Source organism: Microtus ochrogaster, linkage group LG2, assembly GCF_000317375.1.
Source record: "Microtus ochrogaster isolate Prairie Vole_2 linkage group LG2, MicOch1.0, whole genome shotgun sequence".
NCBI classification, from domain to species: Eukaryota; Metazoa; Chordata; class Mammalia; order Rodentia; family Cricetidae; genus Microtus; species Microtus ochrogaster.
Genome location: NC_022028.1, coordinates 32,310,579 through 32,327,932, shown reverse-complemented (window position 1 = coordinate 32,327,932; position 17,354 = coordinate 32,310,579). Strand labels below are relative to the sequence as shown.

Below are 17,354 nucleotides of genomic sequence, written 5' to 3'. Positions count from 1 at the left end.
GAGAGAGAGAGAGAGAGAGAGAGAGAGAGAGAGAGAGAGAGAGAGAGATGTGGGGGTGATGTGGGGGGGGCTGGTGTGTGTGTGTGCATGAGTGAGAGAATGGTATGTGGGGGTGTGTATATATGAGTATGTGGGGGTGTGTATATGAGTATGTGGGGGTGTATATATGAGTATGTGGGGGGCAAGAAAAGGTGGTGTGGGGGTGGGTCTATCACAATGGGGACAGAGTCTGATATCAATAATTGAGTCACACATGGGCAAACAATTGAACCGCATAGTCTAATTCAATGTGGTTGCTCCTAAGATTATGGGCCTTTTATCTTTTCTTCAGATTGTTCTTTTACAAGTTACCTTCTTTTAGATATTAGGGAAACTTAAAGGAACAAATACTTGAATTCACAGACATTGCATTTTTAAGTTTTCTAAATTGTTTCTTATTAATTTGTATGTGGGGATGTTTTGCCTAGTCTATGTATGTCTATGTATGCATGCCTGGTGTTCTTGGAGACCAGTTACAAATTGTAAGTCAACCTGTGGGTACTGGGAATTGAACCCCAGTCCCCTGGAAGAACACCAAACCACTGAACCACCTCTCCATCCCCCAAAGGCATTTTTTTAATGAGTGCTGGAGAGGTTTCCCAAGTCACCTGTGATCCCTTTGCACCTAAGAAAGCACAGAAGAGAAACATGGCATCAGTTTGGAAGATAGCGGAATGGCCGTCTTGCCTGCAGTGCAGGTGATGTGGTCTGAGCATGAATTGCAGGAAGCAGCTTCCGAGAGAAGCATGGAGTCTCAGGTTTTGAGGGACGTGGCTGTTGGATCTAGGCAGTTGGATCTAGGTGATAACACACCCTAGCCTCGAGCTGTCCCTTCTGGTTGGATGCTCTGTGCCTAGGCATCAGCAATATGCTACGTTGACACATAGATGTTTTTTCCTGGTGTGAAAGTTGAAACTCTTAGCTTCTTGGCAAACGGAGGCTCCGCACAGTGCCAGTCTTTTATAACCTGCCAACTAGAAATGGGCTTCATCTATTTTAATGATCGGAGGCAGGAGTCAAAACAAGAATAATATTTTATGACATGTGAAAATGATATGAAATTCAAATTTTAGTGCCCATAAAGAAGTTTTATCAGGGCACAGCCACGCTCATTTGTTATGCATTAGCTGTGGCTGTGTTCATGGGAAAAGAAATCACAGAATATTGCTACAATCTTGAACTGAGGATGCTTTTCTAATCAAGATGTAAAAGTCGGAGGCCATAAAGCGATTGACAAATTTGGTCTCATAAAACGTCAAACCTTCTAAACAAAGTTAACATCATAAAACACTTGAGAGGCATCAGGAGGGAGGTTCAGGGCAGAGTGAGCCTCAACACCCAGAAACGCTGCTTCCAGCCACGTGTCCTGCGCTCTTGGCCAACATTTCTTCTCTCTCATTTTTTGTCAACAGAAAGATTAGGAGGAAGGTATATCACAGACCAGGGGTCTGAGCATCTCCCGTGGAGGGTGAGGCGTTCCCTGAGGTGCCAGGGACAGCACTATGCACAGACACTCGGCAACCTCCAGGGATGCCCACAGGAGCAGCACACTGATTGGAGACAGCAAAACAGTGTCCATGCCATCAACACAGAGACTGAAATGGATTAAGTTGCTTCCTGCTTCTCTTGTCTTGGTCTACCTAGTCCTGTCTCTGTTTAAATACCAACAGCCCTGGGATCTTCAGTAAACTGGGAGACCCATCACCTTAGCGTGAGATGTAGCTGCTGGTTCCTACATCTATGGGTGTTTCCCTTTTCACAGGTTCCTGAGAATCCCGGGAAGGCTGTAAGAAAGTCCTTTGCTAGGAAATAGGCAAACTCACAAGTGTGTGGAGTTTTTCTGTGAAATTTCAGACAGACAAAAACGTCTCCAGAAATTAAAGACGACAGAGCGAGGAATGGGGTTCAGTTGGTAGAATGTGTACCAACATGAATCCTTGGATTTGAGCCCCAGTCTAGACTAAACCTGGCTTGTTGGCATATGTTTATAATCTCAGTAGGAACATTGGAGGAGGTGGAGGCCAGAGGATCAGAAGTTGAAGGTCATCCTTGGCTGCATAGAAAGTTTGAAGCTAGCCTGGGTTATGTAAGACAGTGTCTCAAATTATTTTTAAAAGGTAGAGATTTGCTATAATGAAAACCTTTTGAACATCAACAGGAGTGATGGCAGAGCAGAGACAATGGAGGGATTCACAAACTGCAGCTAACAGAGGGATAGCTAGCATCCAAAATACAGAAGGGAGCCATAGCAGAAACTCAACCCAACCTTAAAATAGCCAAAAGCTGGTTCTCAAAACAAAACAAGCCAACAGGGGACTGGGGAGACAGCTCAGTGATTAACAGCACTGACTGCTCTTGCAGAGAACCTGGGCTCAAGTCCCAGTGCTCAGTTGGTGGTACCTCCAGTGCCAGGGACTCCGGTGTCCCCTTCTGGCCCCCACAGGCACCAGACACACAGACATGCAAGCAAAACACTCATACACATAAAATAAAGTTAAAAAAAGAAAAAGTTTGAATAAGACAAATGAGGGATGGTTGGACAGGAAGAGATGCATCTCCCGTTTAGTAGGGAAACAGAAGCAGAGATAACAAGGAACCAATACCTTATGCTTGCTAGAATGGCTCTTAGCGATAGACAAAAGTGGTGAGCATGCAGCAAAACGGAACTCATACCCCATTGGTGCAAATGTCAATGAGTATAGCCATTTCAGAACACACTATGGAGGCTCCTCAAAAAACTAAAGACTAAAAACAGAACTGCTAGACAATCCAGCAACCCCACTTCTGGTACCTGTCCAACAGAACTGGAGAGAGCATGTTGGAAAGATGTCTATGCTCTCTTGTTCATTGCAGCATAACGAACAAGACACAGAAACCACCTAGACACACGTCAACATGGGAGTAGATAAGGAAGGTGTGTCTACGCAATGGAGAGCTACTCTACCTAAAAGAGGGAATCCAGTCTTTCTAGAACTGGAAATCATTACGCAGGGTGGAAAAAAATCAGAAAAACTCAGACTCTATGATCTCTAATGTGGAACCTAAGGAAGAAAAGTCAGTTTCTTAGAAACGGGGAGTAGAAAGGCTGAGAGGAGGGGGGACTGAGAAAAAGGAGATCTTCAACAAAGGCTGGTTCTTGATGAAGGACTAAGTTTTAGTAATCTCTGTACTGATGATCACGGCAAAGGACGATTATGGTTTGGACTGAAAATGTTCCGTGAGGACTGGGAAGATGCCTCGGTGGGTAAGAATGCACACCTGTTGCCTGGTGGGCAGAGCCAGGATCTGAGGTCAAATTGGTAGCATCTGTGCAGAAAGCTGGGCATGGCTGCTCATGCACCTCTACCCCCAAGGCTGTGAGAATACAGAGACAGAACAGCCGGGGCTTCCTGACCGCCAGCCGAGCTCCACGGTCAGTGAGAGACCCTGTCTCCGGGAACAAGGTGACGCATGATGACTGGAGATACAGCTGTCCTCCTCTGGCCTCCCTGAAAACATACGGGTGCATTCACACGCGCACGCATTACCCCCGTGGGTTCATGTTTTGAGTCAGTTTTCTGGCTGATAATACTCTGTGGGGAAGCTGAGGAGCCCTCAGAGAGAGGGCCAGTGCGTGTCGGAAGTAACTGTCCAGGACCAGGCCTCTGATACACCCAGCCTGGCTATCTGTTTCCCAATATTACCTAGTGAACCAGCCTCCACTTCAAGCTCCTTCCACCCACCGTTCCTTCCCCAGCCTTACTGCCACCCCCCCCTTAATAAGCAGAGATCTCTGAAACCTTGAGCCAACATCATCCTCCCCCCTTAATTTTTTCTAGCAAGTGTCTTGTCGTGGCTGTGAACAAGGAGACGCGATCTCAACACTTTGAATGAATAGACTTTTAACCTTCTCAGGACAAACGAAAGGAAGGCTGGGAGGAGGCAGTGGCTACGGCAATCGGCTGTGGAACCTTTCCACAATGAATCAAAGCACTGGGCTTTCTCCACAGATATCCACTATTGTTTTTGTCGATTTAAAAATTCTAAAAAGATTGACGTTTAAGCAGCCTTTGTGGGGGAGGTGGGTTGAGAGGGGATCTCAGGTGTCTCACTATGTAGCCAGGCTAGCCTGGAACTCAAGTCTGTCCTGTCAGCCTCCCCAGGAGCCTCGATTGGATGGGGAGTCGGCAGCCCCTTCCCAGTCAGAGGCTGTCTAAGCAAAAATTTGCTGAAGTCTTTTGATGCCGATTTTGCTAGACAAGGGAGAGCAGGGTTGGGCTGTTAGATGTTTGCTAAACCTTGGGTAGTATTGACAACATCTGTGTTGATTCAGACGGCAGGCATTAACCCTTTGCTGCCTCATCAGGGGAAACTAGGCTGGCTTACTGCAGTGACTGGCTTCTGCCTTCACACACCTACCTCTGGCTAACGACGAGGTTGAGGGACCCAGGACTTGATCCCAGGACATTCTCACTGTGAGCTGCAGGTTCTTTTGCCTTTGCCCAGGGATGTTAAGCCTACCGGGAACAATGGCTTGACCATTATCTCCTGGTTGGCCACTTTTAGTACATAAGGAAGCCATTTCCCTCCCCCCAAAGAGGTGTAGGTCGTGTATGTATGTCCCAGCTGTTCTGAGTGTCTCTGGAAAGCTCGTGTTGTCCCAGGCTAAGCAGACTTGGCGTTTTCACCTGGGAGCCTACTGCGGGGTATTTGCATAAACTAAACCATCGGAGGAGGTCTGTGCCGTGTGCTTTAAAGGGCATTTTCAGGCCCAGGTGCAGCTCAGTGGTGGACCACGCGCTTGGCAAACAAGGCCTGAGATAAAATTCCCAGCACCACATTAAGCACAGGTTTTTCACCCACTGTGTGAGCTGCCAAGCCTGGGCTGGAGCTCGGCTCTGGCCTCTTCTGAGCGGGTGAAGGGGAAACTGGCCTTCTGTGCAACTGAGGCAAGGTAGGCCTGTGTGTCCACTCCAGTTCCCAAATCGGCCTCTGTGTCTGGTTCTGGGACGGCGCTTGGGACCCTGGTGGGCAGCGGCGGTGCCTGAGGCTACTGACTGGAGCATGGCAGGGCCCCCTGCCAGTCAGAGGTCTGCGGGTGGGCCGAGAGAGTTATTTGGAGCTTTTGGGATTCTGAGGAGTTGTTTGACCCCGGGCAGAATCTCCAAACATCAGGTTCCGGTTCCTTTTCCTTCCCGAGAGCGTCTCAGAGCCCGTGAGGTCCCTCTCGCCATGCCCTCGCTTCCACGCTGCTCACTACCTCCCCTTAAGCCCCAGGCTCCCAGCAAACCCATAAAGGTCTCTGCGAAGACTCCCAGGCAGCTGAGTGGAACTTGAGTTTCAGTTAAATCATAATTGATCAGGAGATATAGGTCCCAAATGCACCACAGGCTCCGAGTAGGAATTTGTTGTCAGCTTGGATTTCTGACGTTACTACACCTGATTTGCTCAGTCTGGTAACCTGGCCTACCTTGTGAAGGACAGACGTGACCTGCTGAGCTGCCCATGACCCAACACCCTCCCCCACCCTCACCCCAGAGGAGGTACCCCGGTACTCACCATATCGGCACCGGTACTGACAGACTCCATTCTTCCCTCCCAGCAGCTCCATGAAAGAATCGACATAGCTGTTGACCGACTCGAAGCTGCCCCGCAGGTGCCGCAGGCCCCAGTCCGAAAAAGACTCGTCTTCCTTGAGGCTGGGGTCGTTCTCTGCGAGGCTGCCCACCAGGCCAAACCACAGGAGGAAGAAGCCGCAGGGCAGCTTCATCCTGCACACAGGTAGAACGCTGCTCTTGTCCCCCCCCCACCCCAGCCAGGGTCCCAGGAAGCCTGGGGAAACACACACAGCCCGGTGCCTGGCCTTATCGGAACAGTCAGTCTGTGTTCCCCAGAGGTGGACTTTAAACACAGCCATGGAGGCCGGGAGCAGATCCGAGCGATTAGAGAGGACAAAGGTGAGTTCGTGGGAGGGCTTGTATGAGGTTGGCTTAAGAGGGGACTTCCAGTGGACCCCGAAGAGCTGAAAGGGAATGGCTGCACTCTGGGAATGGGGGAAGGGAGCCTGGGGATTCTGCTGTACACTTGGGCTCCTCAGGCTTCTGGACTGCAGAGCTTGTCCAAAGATAACAGCCACACCCCTGAGCCACTTCCTCCTCTACACCCGTCCAGAGGACGCCCAGGAGGGTGTGTGCAAGGCTCCAGCGGCCTGACTTGGGGTCACCTTCACCGACGGACAGGTAGCCAGAGCCCAAACTCTTTAAGTGTGCCTCGGTGAGGTTCAGATTTTGAGCCCAGTTTCTGCCTGGGTCCCTCCTTGTCTCTAACAGATCCTTCCATCTGGTAAAGGTCTGGATATCCTCCCAGGGATGAGTCCGGTTCCGAATCTGCAGTGCTGTGTCCTAAGATTCTGAGGCCTACAGGAGGCCCCAGGACTGTTAGGGAACAACCCGCTCTGGTGGTGGAGAGTTTTTCCTTTGAGGCAGATAAAAGTCCTGGCCACTATCAGAAAGCCTGTTTGAGATTCCAAGCGTTGAGACTGCTCACGTCAGCCCGGGGTTTGGGCATCACTTTCTGGGTAGTTTGCTCTTGGTCGTATGAATAAATACCTATAAAGTCACTAGTCTGGAAAACGACACCGTTATGTACCAAGTAATCCTTCGGCTGCTTTCTCAGATGCCATGAAAGCCCTGTAGAAAATATTAAACCTAAGAACATCCTCATTTTAGGTAAGAAATGTGTTCATCTAAAGACTTAACGTCCAGGAAGAGTAGTAGTTAAAATGCGTTTCTCGTGTGCACGATTGTTGTGTGAACTTAAAGAGAAAACAGTAATAATGCCACCCAGTGTTTATAAAACACGTACACATTCCAAACCAATCAGTCTCTTGTCTGTCTCGACCTCTCTCCCCTCCTGTCTCTCGTCTGACTTTCTGTTTCTCTGTGTCTCTCTGTCTCTGTCCCCTCCCTTCCTCCAGCCCTCCAGATATTCATGCCTATTCTAGGCTAGGTTGATAACGCTTCCATTTGAGTCATAAGAAATCACGCAGGGGTTAAATGACTTCATCGTGCTGGGCTGGAGGCCAGCCAAGGCCAGTGACATAACTGAAGAGATCATAACAAAACCGTGGAACTCTTTTTGTTTTCCCACAAAAGTAGGGAAATCTGGGGCAGACTCAGTGGTAGGCCACAAGATGTGTGTGTGTGCGCACGTGTGCAATGCCCTAAGTTCCCCCTCTAGCTACCCAAAACAGAAAAAGGGTCATTTAAGATACAATAAATGCAAAGTGTTTGGAAAAGATTTTATAATTTTATTTTTAGTTGTGTGTGTTAGTGTGATGGTGGTGGTGTGGGCGTGTACACGTGAGCATAGGAGCCTGTGGCGCACAGAGGATGTCCTGGAGCTGGAGGGTGTGAGTCACGTGATACAGGTGTCAGGATCTGAACTCAGGTCGCTGTAAAAAGCAATATGGGCTATTAATTGCTAAAGCCTGGTGTTTTTTTCCCTTAAAAAATAAAGTCTGCTTATTTTTTTGTAAGTGCAATGATAATAGTGATACATGAAGAACATGTATATAAAACATAATGTTTTAATAATGTATATTATGCTGGTCATGAGAACTTTACTGAAAATTCATTTGCATCAACAAAGCTTAGACTTCAGTTCCAATGTAACTGAAATGCCAACTTCTCTAAATAGACACAAGTGATACTGTATAAATTTTTTAGTTTCAAGTAGGATTTTTTTTGTGCTTATGCTATTGTTAGTGGCATTGTTGATAGAATATTTCCCTTGTGGTTGTTTTGTTTTGTTTTTGGTGCTTTGAGATACAGTTTCTCTGTGTAACAGCCCTAGCTATCCTGGATCTAGCTCTTGTAGACCAGGCTGGCCTCGAATTCACAGAGATCCGCCTGCCTCTGCTTCCCGAGTGCTGGGATTAAAGGCGTGCACCACCACCACCCAGCAGATTTTTTAAGCTAAATTTTGAGGGGGTGCATATTATTTGAAGTATTTTTGAGGGTATAGTGCATGAATGGTGTTAAGGATATTAATGTATTGTCATGTGACAGGCACCAGGACCATCTCCAAAGCTTTTTTATCCTAAACTGAAATTCTCCACCTGCATTTTCCTCTCCCCTCTACCTCTGTCTTTTTAATGAACTTGAATAATCTTGGTGCTTCAGAGAAACAGAATCCTGTAATGTGGTCTTGGGTGTTGGCTTCTTTCTCTTACCGAGGTGGTTTTTAGCCCGTCTGTACAGTGTCTGCCTTACAGTGGATGAAGCCTCTGTGAGCGCTAGAGTAGATTCTTGACCTCCCAGTTCTTTGACGCGTTTGTCTGGAGTTGAATTTTCTGGGTGTGTTATTGGCCGTTTGAAGATCTGTTACCCAGGCCTTTAACTGTGGCTCTACTGACCCAGTGAGATTAGAGGGTCCCCATTCCTCCACAACTTTCTAAAAAAAAATGTATTACTTGGCAGTTTTCTATTTTATGTAGTACATTAGGGTCACACTTATCCCCTTCCTCCTTACACCAACCTTCCATCCTTCCACCAAGTGACCATCCTCCTTTCTTGTCTTTCTGGCATTGTCCTGGTTTTAGTGCTCTCGGTGTTACTGCATTTGGGTTGACTTGGCTGGTGCTATTTTGCCAATGTATTCTTTCAGTTTAAGTATTTGCAAAGTTTGTGTAAGACTTTCATGAGACAGAGCTGAGTGTATAGTTCAGAAAACTCAGTCCAGGGGCTTGGTACCTGGGATAAAGTTTGTTATTTTCTGAGGGAGGCTATTAACTGGGAAAGCATCCACAGCTTTCACTATCCCGCTAGCCAACGAACAACAGCGGCTTCTTTAATTTCAATAACTGTTGGATAATCACCCAAGAGATCATATGATGTCTTCGCAGATTTCGCTTCATACAATTTGGAGCGGTAGTAGAGAATGCTGGGCAAGGATAACAGGAACTATTAGATTGACTTTGAAAAGAAAAAGTTGATGCAGGTAAAGCAGCAGAGAAGGGATGTTTGGGATCCTGTTAGGATCTGCCGCTGACAGAAATGGGTAAAGCTAGGGAAGGCTATGGTTAAGCAAAGGGAGACGAGGTGTGTGGCCTGGAGGAAAAAAACACGCCTTATAGTAAACAACTGTCTTAATACACAAACAGACACAAAGCCATCATGAGACATACACGTTAAGAGTTGGCGTTATGTAATAGGAAAGGAAAACAATACTTGCAGCGTGAATGGCTGCACAGCTGTGCGATTTGGAAGGCAATCTTCTCAGCTCTCTGTGGCTCCAGCAGACTCCAGGTGGTTCTGTGGGGGAGGAGAGGTCTGCATTTTTATATGTATGTGTATCTCATTTCCTTAATGCCCCTCTATCTGTTTGTTCTGGCCTTTATTGAAAGAGGAGTATTGAATTTTGAAGCTATGATTATAGGACTATTTGTCTCTTCAAGTCTGTCAATATTTATTTTTTTTTTCCATGCTGGGATGTTAGGCAATTGTGCTTATATTTATTTCATCTTATTGAAATGGCTGTTTTATCAGATACGATGGTGTTTTTCACTTGTAATTGATTTTTACCTTTTCACTATCCTTACATGAGGCAAAATAGAAAGCCATTATAACAGACAGAGAACATTATGTTCCATTCATCTCTGCATCGAATATTTTTCTCAGTCTTTTCATTTTCAAACCATTTTTGTCTTTAGACATAATACTCCCTCTGCCTTTTGAGGCAGGCTTCACTATGTAGCCCTGGCTGACCTGAAACTTGCTATATAAACCAGGCTAACCTCAAGCTCACAGAGATACCTCTGCCTCCTGAGTGCTGGTACCACAGGCGTGTGACACTACACCCAGTACTTTTTAGTTTTAATTCTGTGTATGGGTGCGGATATGTTCTGTGGAGACTGGAAGAAAACACTGGATCTCCTGGAGCTGGAGTTGCAGGCAGCTGGGAGCCATCATTCATTGTGGATGCTGGGGACCAAACTTGGGTCCTCTGCAGGAGCAGCAAGTTCTCTGAACCCCCAAGTCGGCTCTCCAGTCTGATAAAAGACAGCAAGTATTTGGATCAAGCTGGCTTGAATCCATTTTTCCATTCTTCGCTTTTCGATTGGAGACCTTAACCCACTCACACTGACTGATGAGGATTTTCTCGGGCTGTTTCACTATTGTTGCGCATGTCACTGCTTTTGCCCTTCATCTCCCCCCCGCCCCCCGTCACTTCCTTCTTTGTGCTTAGTTGATATTTCTGCAGTGACACATTTTCATTCCCTTGTCATCGTGCATACCAGCAGTTCTCAGCCTTTGGGGGTCGCATATCATATACCCTGTATATCAAATATTTACCTGATGATTCAGAACAGCAAAATTACAGTTATGGAGTAGCAACAAAATAGTTTTATGGCTGGGGGTCACCACAACATGAGGAGCTGTATTAAAAGGTTGCTGCTTTGGGAAGGTCAAGAACTACTGATATACACACTTATTTGTGAGATTTGTGTTTAGCTTTTAAGTATTTTATTTGCGGTTACCAGGAGGTTACATACAATATACTCACGCCACACTGGAGAGGTGGCTCAGCAGCCAAGAGTGCTTACTGCTCTTGCAGAGGACCAACGTTAGATCCCGGTACTCACACTGGGCTCCCAACCCTCTGTAACTCCAGTTTCCGGGAATCGGATACCTTCTTCTGGATCCTGCAGGCACATGTGCTCAGGTACACATTGACATACAGGGGCACACATACACACACACGCAAAAGTACTCAAGTTATAACCCAGCTCTGTCTCCATTTAACAATGTCACAAATTGCATCTTTATCTGGTTTATGCCCAGAAACAAATTTATAATGATTTTCAGGCATTTGTCTTCAAGGTTGTTTTTTTTAAAAAAAGTTACAAATCAAAATTAGAATATTTTCTATGTGTCTTCGCTTCCCATCCCTCTGAGTGCCTGTCTAGAGTTCAGCTTATGGCGTGCCTGCGAAGTTCCCTGTGGGTCAGGTCAAGGGGGAATGTGCTCCTTCAGTTTTTATTTTTCTAGGGAAGCTTCGTTTCCCTCAGTTTTGAAGGCTACTTTTGCCAGTCATAGAATTCTCTGCTATAGAATCTTTCTTCTTTCCACATGTGAGACACACCGCTCCTGTCCTCTGCTGCAGTCCTTTGCTGAGACATGGGATAATCTTATGGAGGCTGAGCCCTACTGGGCTGTTCCTGCACAACCCTGATGCCAACTGCTTGGCACTGGGAACTCCTCCTGTGTCCACGGATCTGGTCTCATCACCAATGCTTGGAGACATGCCCCACTGCCATCCGACTTCACTTATAAAACATAAAATTCAAAGGTAATAGCTTTAAGAACATGAGGATAGCTGGGTGGTAGAGGCGCATGCCTTTAATCCCAGAAAGCAGAGGCAGAGGCAGGAGGTCTCTGTGTGTTCAAGGTGAGGCTGGTCTACAGAGTAAGTTCCAGGACTGTCAGAGATACACAGAGAAACCCTGTCTCAAAAGCAAGCAAACAAACAAAAGACAAGAAGAAAAACAGTTAGTGGTCCATCTTAATTAACGTACAGGGCACACACAACAGGCAGGGGACAAAAGTTCTTGCATGCAGGACAGCCTGGTTAGAAATGGACAGTGATGATGAGCTTTATACAGTACAGACATTCTCTGCTTGCTGGCGCCAAGAAATCAGCTTGTTATTTTTTTTTTTAGAACAGGATTTATGTGTGCTTATGACCAGTGTTCCATAAGCAGAAAAAACCCAATTGCTTGAGTTTGATTTATGAGTCTATCTACAAATCTCACATAGCAGAGTTGTTGTCTAAATGCTTGTCATTTGCTCTAACCTCCAGCTGTAAATTTACAAACAGAATTATGTAGGAAAACTACATTTACAACTTTAGATTTTACAACGGGAAATGAACATTCAAACTGGAAACCTGGAAAACATTGGCATTTTGTTAGATAACACTTGAAAAATGTCAAGAGTGCCTTCAAACATTTTATAGCTCAGTGCCCAGGGCTCAGTGCTCAGTGGTTCATTTCATTCCCACAACTCAGACACCCAAATCTACAAACCAAATGGCCCACAACCCTTTCACAGGGCTCTAGAGACTGCCGGAAGATTTGGGTTGCTTGATTACTTATTTAGAGATAGGCTCATAGGTAGCCCAGACTGATTTTGAACTTCTGATTCCCCGCCCCACCCCCCAGCCTGCCCCTTGGGTGCAGAGTCTGCAAGCAGCTCTCAGTCACGTACACACCACACAGAGACACGCCCACACTGTCCTGTTCAAATTTGCCTCTATCTGGCTCTTTTCATCTAACTTGAAAACTCCTCAGGTCCTGTTTTCCCTCCCTGCTTTCACAGTAGACCTTGGAAGAGGGATTGAGGATTTGTACTGAAGTTTAGCGCTAAGGATAGTTGGTTCCCTGTAAGGGGGGAGGGGAGGTAATCAGGGAATAACCAAGCTGAAAGGTTTCCTGGAAGCTGAGTCACTCAAGGGACTCTGTACCAGATTTATCAAGCAGGTGGAGGACAAGGCTGGCATGGAATGCCAGGGAGGTTTTCCCAGGCCTGGTGTCTTGCTTGGTTCTTAGCATCTGATACTTTGTTTCCTCTTGGAATGAGGCGCTGGACTCCCAAATGGAACCAGGTGGCTCCCTTGTCTTTTAGCGCAACTGCTTCCCCCTACTGCGTCTAAGGCAAGGAGTGGATTTGATTGCTTTGACCATGGATAGAACTCTGGTCTTCAGGTTTGGAGGCAAGCACCTTTATTGGAGGAACTTTCTTAGCGGCCCTTGCTTGCTCATACACAGGTGTTACACAGGACACAGCTCAGCAGCCTCAGAAGTTTTATTCACAGGCCCAGAGATACTACCATTTCCACGGCCCCTACATCGGATGCCTTGCTGTTCTGTGATTCTCCACTCTTTCCCAACTAGAGCCCAAATGTACACCATCTTTGCCCCTAGATTTGTGTGTTCTCAACTGACTTAAAAAAAAAAGTCCAAATAATGATATTGTCCAGAAAAAATCATGGTTGAATGAAAAAAAAAAAAAAAAAGAAAAGGACATAGCTCCTAGGTATAGAGGAGGAGAAAGTTTATTGTAGACACGTGGGAAAGCATAGTCAGAGACAAGGACATCTGGAAGAGTCCAGTGGACAAGATCAGGCTGAGATGGGCCATGTGGGAGAGAGAGGGGGAGGGAGAGAGGGGAACCAGGTACAGCAGCCAGGAGGCCAAATGTACGAAAGGAGTGGGTAACCAAAATGTCTGGATTCTATAGGGAAGAGCCTCTGGGGAAAGGCAGCCCAGCCCCAGGGCTGGAGAGTTCAGGGTAGAGAGGGTGGGGTGTGCCAGCCATACCCTGTAACAGGTAGAGACTAGGGGATGCTGGGAGAAGCTGGAGGCCAGGTTGGCTGTAATATGTTAGATAAGCACCTCAGCCATTTGTCCTGGGTTTGAAACTTAACAATTGTCACAGGCCTTGAGAGGTACGGTAGGTGACAACTCGTGTTCAGATGTCAACCCACCAGAGGACTGGTTGTCTGATGGAGGTTAGCCCTGTCCAGACAGGGTCTACAGGACCGTCAACTCTGGAAACTGTTACTCACTTTTTCTAAAGCGGTTTGGTGTCTCCCGAATACCTGCATTGTAGTGTGTAATCTCGTGTGATGCGTATATGTAAACTCATGACGACATCTCAGTCTTATGGGCGCATATATCTGTGGGTGGTCAGGAAGATGACTTTTCATCTAGCTACATAGTCTTGATATGTAGAAAATGTACTGAGACATGTTTCATAATCGGATCTATTTGTCCCACAAGGGCTGTGGATACTTAAAAGCCTGCCTTGTTCCTTTGCTTATTGGCTGGCTTCCCCCAACTCCGTGGGATCCCAGTGAGAAAATTTAGTCACCCAGTAAAAAACCTTGATCCTCACAGTCAAATCTCCTATCCATTCCCTGAGATAAAACTTAGAAGCCAACTCCCTGCAATCATCTTTTATTTGATAGGGCATTTAGTCAGAAAAGGAGTCTTTCAAAGAGATCACATTTGGGACCTTCAAAGACCGGGGTATGGCACGTCTAAGTTTATTTGATTCTCAGCCCTTCCTGATAAGGAGACTGAGTGTCCCAAATTCACCCACAGGTGACTTGGGAAAGCGCTAACCTCAGCTGACCCCGGCTCTTACCTATGAAAGCGATTAAACTCTGTCTGCCTACTCTTACCTCGCTTGATCAATGCAGGATTTTAACCTAGAAATATAGGAGCACGCACGAACTCTCCTTCTTAGAATTTAAAACCTTCTTAATCTACTTTTTGGCATCTTAGTGCTGCCCAATGTCTTTCTAGCCCTGCATCCCTGGGGCCATAAAGATGCTGACAGCGCTTATCAATTGTATGACCCTGAGAAATTTGGGGGTTTTGTAATCTTGCTTTTGCCAGAGAATTGCTGGTGTGTGTGTGTGTGTGTGTGTGTGTGTGTGTGTGTGTGTGTGTGTGTGAACTGGAAACTTTGCAGCATGGAAAAACGATAAACTGGCACGAAGAAGTATGGAGTGAGAGGTGAGAGTTTGTTCACTTTCAGACAGCCAGAGGAAAAGAGTCCCCTTTGCTTCTTGTAGCGTCCAATCAGAACCCTGAGAGGGCCTTGAGGCCGGCCTTCAAGCCCTTGTTAAACAGTGGTTTCATTCGAATAACAAAGCTGAGCTGAAAACCTTGTTCACAAAAACATTTTGGAACGTTCTTATTCTCTTATCCTAATGCCTTAGACCTAAGCATTTACATTAAAGCCCCATACAGGCATGTAAATAGGAGAACTGACAACAGTATATGTCTGTCCCATCTTTCCATTTGGGATCACAATTTTTCGACTCCATGGTGGTGGTGGTGTCAATATAACTCCAGATCTACAAATAACAGGAAGAGGAAAAGTGTTACCCGTAATGACATTTTCCCATCACTGTGGGCGCATGCGGCATGCTGGCTGCTGGCTCTGGACATGACTATCTCGCTCACAACTGAGTTGGTGGCTTCAGAAAGGTCAATGGAAGGTGCCCTTGTCTTCCACCGAGTATTACCTGAGAAGCCCAAATGGTTATTATTTTGAAACACCACCTCCATGCTCCTCCACCCCTCACCCCAGGGTTTCTCTGTGTAGCCCTGGCTGCTCTGGAACTCACTAGGCTGGCCTCAAACTTCTAGAGATGAGTCTGCCTCTGCCTCCTGAGTGCCAGGATTAAAGACGTGTGCCCCACAGCCTGGCTTGTCTTGAACTCTTGATGGGAAAACTTTCAAATGCATTCAAGGATCGGTGATGAGGATTGGTTTGTCCAAGCCAGCATCACGCTGTCCCGCATCCATGAGGTTCTGCACTCGACCAGTAGAGGGCACACTCGTGAGAGCAGCTTCTCGAGCATTTCTTCCCTGGTGCCTCTTGTGCAGTCTGCTCACCCAGGAAGTGGGGACCTCTTCAGCTGCAGCTGTGTGAGCTAGAGAGAGCTGGTTTCTGGCTAGGGAGTGATGGGTGAGAGCACATAGAACACATATATGATGTGATGTATGTGCGAGTGTGAGAGAGGGTGTGTGTGAGAACATGGGTGTGTGTCTGAATAGAACGGTCTCCATAGGCTCATGTATTTGTTTTGTCATCAGGGAGTCGACCTGTTTGAAAGGATTAGAAGAAGGCTTACGAGGTTTGACCTTGTTGGAGGAAGTGTGTCACTGGGGGTGGGGTTTATTTATTTATTTATCTATCTATCTATCTATCTATCTATCTATCTATCTATTTATTATGTATACAATATCCTGTCTGTATGCCTGAAGGCCAGAAGAGGGCGCCAGACCTCTTTACAGATAGTTGTGAGCCACCATGTGGTTGCTGGGAATTGAACTCAGGACCTTTGGAAGAGCAGGCAATGCTCTTGACCACCGAGCCATCTCTCCAGCCCCCTGGGGGTGGGTTTTGAGGTTTCAGAAGCCCATGCCAGGCTGTGTGTCTGTGTGTCATGTCCTTCTCTCTGCCTGCTGCCTGTGGCTCAGGATACAAATCACTCAGCTACTTCTCTTGCATGCCACCACGCTCCCCACCGCTGAAACCAGAGCAAGTCCTCACTTAAATGGTTCCTTTTGTAAGAGATGCCTTAGTCGTGCTGTCTCTCAGGGACAGGATGGCGACCAAGACGGTAGGCATGTGTCTTTGTGTGCATGAGCATGTGTGTGTGGAAGGCAGGGGATGACCGAGCGGTCCTTCCTCAGGTGCCAGCTACCTTATTTACGTACATACATACATACTTATATAATACATACTTATATACACACATACATAGATACATACTTACTTATATACATACATACTTATATATACATACTCATATACATACATACACACATACTTATATACAGACATACATACATGCTTATATACATACATGCATACATACATAATACATACTTATTTACTTACAGGATCTCACTGTGTCCTCTGCTGGGGTTTGTGTCCCTCCTGTCCCATCTTCTATCCATGTCACCCCATCCACAGAGCCTACGGCCTCCTGCATGCTGGGCACACATTCTACCCATGACTTCCAAGCTCAGCTATCCACATGGTCTAGAATCGCTTTCTGGAAAGCTTTCCTGTGTCTGGTCAACTCCGACCCATTCTTTGTGGCTCTGTCAAACTTGTGTGTGTGTGTGTGTGTGTGTGTGTGTGTGTGTGTGTGTGTGTGTGTTTTAATAATAATGGCCATCGCTCACTGAACAATGAGTCTCTACATGGCCTGGTACTCAAAATATTCTGTCTGTACTTCCGGTGTGTTTCTCCCAGCTGGGTGAGATAGATATTGTCCCCATTGTTTGTGGGAAACACAGTGAGGCATCCAGACAGGCTTGAGGGATCTGAGGTCAGCTGAGGCCTGGTCCTCACACTGCAGAGCGCTGTCCTCACGCCCTCCTGTGCCAAGGTCCACTCCTGGGACCAGGTGGCAGCCTCTGGACCCTGGAGCAGCTGCTCACGACACCAGGCAGATAGGGGACAAATCTCCTGGGCCTCTGCCCTGGGTGTGCGAGAACTCTGAGGAGTGTTTTTAGGGTGCATCCAAAGGCTCCTTGCCAGGTCCTTTAGTAGCAGTTTGCCATTTTGGCTTTTTTTCTCTCTTAGGTACCTCACAAAGAACCTTCTGGTACACCCTCACCCCACTCTACCTCTGCATTAGGAAGTGCTGCTGTAGGAAATTTGAAACTGAGACCCCACCCCAGCCCACCGTCTAGTGTTGCTCTTTATTTCATTCAGACCTCCCCTGTAAGGCAGACTGTCACC

General features: G+C 46.7%; 1 protein-coding gene across 2 annotated transcripts in view; it reads right to left on the bottom strand.

The window, feature by feature from the left end:
* Positions 1–5,880, bottom strand: part of Pla2g12b (phospholipase A2 group XIIB) — an 18,886-nt gene extending 13,006 nt beyond the window's left edge. For both annotated transcript variants that reach the window (XM_005360051.3, XM_005360052.3), the window contains exon 1: positions 5,578–5,880. In XM_005360051.3, the coding sequence (XP_005360108.1) occupies positions 5,578–5,788 (211 nt within the window). In that variant the 5' untranslated portion in view covers positions 5,789–5,880. The remainder of the gene's footprint in view (positions 1–5,577) is intronic.
* Between the last annotated feature and the right edge of the window lie 11,474 nt (positions 5,881–17,354).